This window comes from Colobus angolensis, unplaced genomic scaffold (assembly GCF_000951035.1).
Source record: "Colobus angolensis palliatus isolate OR3802 unplaced genomic scaffold, Cang.pa_1.0 Scaffold278, whole genome shotgun sequence".
NCBI lineage: Eukaryota > Metazoa > Chordata > Mammalia > Primates > Cercopithecidae > Colobus > Colobus angolensis.
In genome coordinates this window covers 109218-112342 of record NW_012116021.1, presented here as the reverse complement: position 1 = coordinate 112342, position 3125 = coordinate 109218, and the positions used below count along the sequence as shown (strand labels likewise).

General features: G+C 47.6%; 1 protein-coding gene across 4 annotated transcripts in view; it reads right to left on the bottom strand.

The window, feature by feature from the left end:
• Positions 1 to 2214: 2214 nt before the first annotated feature.
• The window catches only part of FES (FES proto-oncogene, tyrosine kinase), a 17309-nt gene continuing 16398 nt past the window's right edge, over positions 2215 to 3125 (bottom strand). For all 4 annotated transcript variants that reach the window (XM_011948267.1, XM_011948268.1, XM_011948269.1 and 1 more), the window contains one exon: positions 2215 to 2575. In XM_011948267.1, the coding sequence (XP_011803657.1) occupies positions 2433 to 2575 (143 nt within the window). In that variant the 3' untranslated portion in view covers positions 2215 to 2432. The remainder of the gene's footprint in view (positions 2576 to 3125) is intronic.

Below are 3125 nucleotides of genomic sequence, written 5' to 3'. Positions count from 1 at the left end.
TCTCAGTCTCCTGCACTGCCTCAGAACTCAGCAAATGTCCCATGGGGAAAACGCTCTGCATTTTGTGCTACTCTAGGTCCTAATCCATAGCAAGTCCTTGCAACCACCAAAAACTGTTCCTTTCTCTCTTCCCCAGTAGAGTCTCTCTGCTTGGGCCAAGTCTGATCCTCATGTCCCAAATGGGCAAATGTTTCAGGGAAGAAAATAGCTGCCTATCACTAGTTCAACTTGGAAGGGCTCTTTCCTCCTTGAAATTTTAGTCCATTCAGTCTTTATTTCTGTGACCACTCTTCATTCTTTTTAAAAATAAGACATTTTCGGCCAGGCGCGGTGGCTCATGCCTGTAATCCCAACACTTTGGGAGGCCGAGGTAGGCGGGTCACTTGAGGTCAGGAGTTTGAGACCAGCCTGACCAACATGGTGAAACCCCGTCTCTACTAAAAATACAAAAAGTAGCCACGTGTAGTGGTGTGCGCCTGTAATCCCAGATACTCAGGAGACTGAGGCAGGAGAATCACTTGAACCCGAGAGGTGGAGGTTACAGTGAACTAAGATTGCGCCACTGCACTTCAGCCTGCACAACAGAGCAAGACTCCGTCTCAAAAAAAAAAAAAAAAAAAAAAAGACATTTTCATCTTAGCTTTTTCCCTAGCGGTTGCAATGGGAGTGGTGGCGTGCGGAGATCTACCATATCCTACCCAGCAGAAGTGTTTCAGTTCTGCTTTCTACCATTTCCATTGGAGGTATTATTTCACTTCCTAGTATTTTTACTTAATTATATGACGACACAACTTCCTCTTGTTTAAACAAGTTATAGGGCTCTCTCTCATCGCTTTCAAAATAGATTTTTGTTTTGTTTTGTTTTTTTGAGACAGAGTTTTGTTCTTTGCTCTTGTTGCCCAGGCTGGAGTGCAATGGCGCAGTCTCAGCTCACTGCAACCTCAGTCTCCCCAGTTCAAGTAATTCTCCTGCCTCAGCCTCCAGAGTAGCTGGGATTACAGGTGCACACCACCATGCCTGGCTAATTTTTTTGTGTTTTCAGTAGAGACAGAGATTTACTGTGTCGGCCAGACTGGTCTCAAGTCCCTGACCTTAGGTGATCCACCTGCCTCAGCCTTCCAAAGTGCTGGGATTATAGATGTGAGCCACGGCGCCTGGCCGATGTTAACTATTTCCTGAACTTTCTTGAGGGACGGCCATTTTACTTCAAGTTGCTCATTTCCCTGTTCTTCTGTATTACAGATACTTCCCACTTTCTGTTTTTTAGTATGTTCACACTTCCTTATCTTCTCAAACTTTGCTTTTGGTGATATTAATATTTCAGATTACTTTATAGGTTTCACTGAGACTTAGGGGAGGAGGAGGTGAAGGCTCCCCAGTCTGCCATCCGATTCCTCAATAAATTCGTCTTGAGAAACAACTTCCTCAAAAGCATTTTCTTCATCAGCTACATCAGTCTCCTTTGAGTGGAACTCTCTTCTCGTCTCCTCCTGAATTTTATGAGTGTTGTACATATCCATAGTGTCAGCTATCCTCTAATATTCATAAGCCAATGATTCACATATCTATGACGAGCCTTCACCTCCATCTGGGCTTCCAGACCTATTCATCTACATTTTAATTATTTATTATTTTTATTTATTTATTTTTGAGACAGGACCTCGCTTTGTTGCCCAGGCTGGAATGCAGTGGTGTGATCACAGCTCACTGCCGCCTCGACCTCCCGGGCTCTGTTGATCCTCCTACCTCAGCCTCCTGAGTAGCTGGGACTACAGGTGTGTGCCACCATGGCTGGCTAATTTTCTTTTTTTTTTTTTGTAGAGACAGAGTTTTACCATGTTGCCCAGGCTGGTCTCAAACTAGGCTCAAGCAATCCACATGCGTTGGCCTCCCAAGTACCTGGGACTACAGGTGTCTACCCCACACCTGGCTTCACCCACACTTTTATCTCCAATAAAATGCAACATCTCTAAACTCACATCCTCCTCAAAGCTCTGATCCTCTTCCTATAATCCTATTTCTGGGGATGATACCGCCATCTGGCCATAACCTGTATTATCATCCTGATCTCTCCCCCTCCCCATGTCTCACATCCAGTTGCTACTAAATCATGTCCCATGCATACTGCTTGTCGTCCTCCTTCCCCACGGCCACCATACCAGCACTCATGCCTTCTGAGACCTGCCTTTCAGAGGAGTGCACATGCCAGGAGCGTTCAGTGGGCACAAGTGGTTTTATTGTTTCTGCCTGGAAGAGGAAGCCCTGGCAGCAGCAGGGACACAGAGAAGACATGGAGCTGCATCCTGCCAGCAGTGTGGATGCTGGTGGCAGGAGTCCATGACTGTGAAGAGCTGTCAGCGTGTGAGCTGGAGCCACTGAGGAGCTGCACCTAGGCCTGCAGAGGTCACCAGCTTGAGAAGGGGGTCCCAGCCTCACCGATGCCGCTTTCGGATGCTCTGCAGCTCCTGGTAGATGGTGCTGAAGCTGGGCCGCTGCCCAGGCTCATAGGCCCAGCACTGCTCCATGAGCCTGAACACGGCATCAGGACACAGCTCTGGGCAGGGCAGACGGCCTCCTGTGAGGAGAGGCACAGCACACCAGGCATGAAGAGGGAGTCTGAGGGTCCTCAGCAGACTCTGAGGGATACCATGAGCCATAGGAGCCGCTTAAGATGCACTGTTCTGAAGGACGCACTGTTCTCCACCAAGGGCCCAAAGGACAAACAGGCCTGGCTTCTGATCCCAATCCCACCACATGCTAGTTGTGTGTCCTCTGCCAGCCTGTTTTTCCATCTGAGAAAGGGACATATTAATCCCTACCACACATGTAGTGATGAGCAAATTAAATAACGTGTGGTCTAGCACAGAACAGGTGCTCACTCAGTAGTAGCTACAGGGATATTCTATTTTTTTTTTATTTTCTATTTTTTTTGAGATAAGAGTTTCACTCTGTCACCCAGGCTGGAATGCAGTGGTGCGATCTCAGCTCACTGCAACCTCCACCTCCCAGGTTCAAGCGATTCTTGTGCCTCAGCCTCCCAAGTAGCTGGGATTACAGGCTTGTGCCACCACACCTGGCTAATTTTTTGTAGTTTTAGTAGAGACAGGGTTTTGCCATGTTGGCCA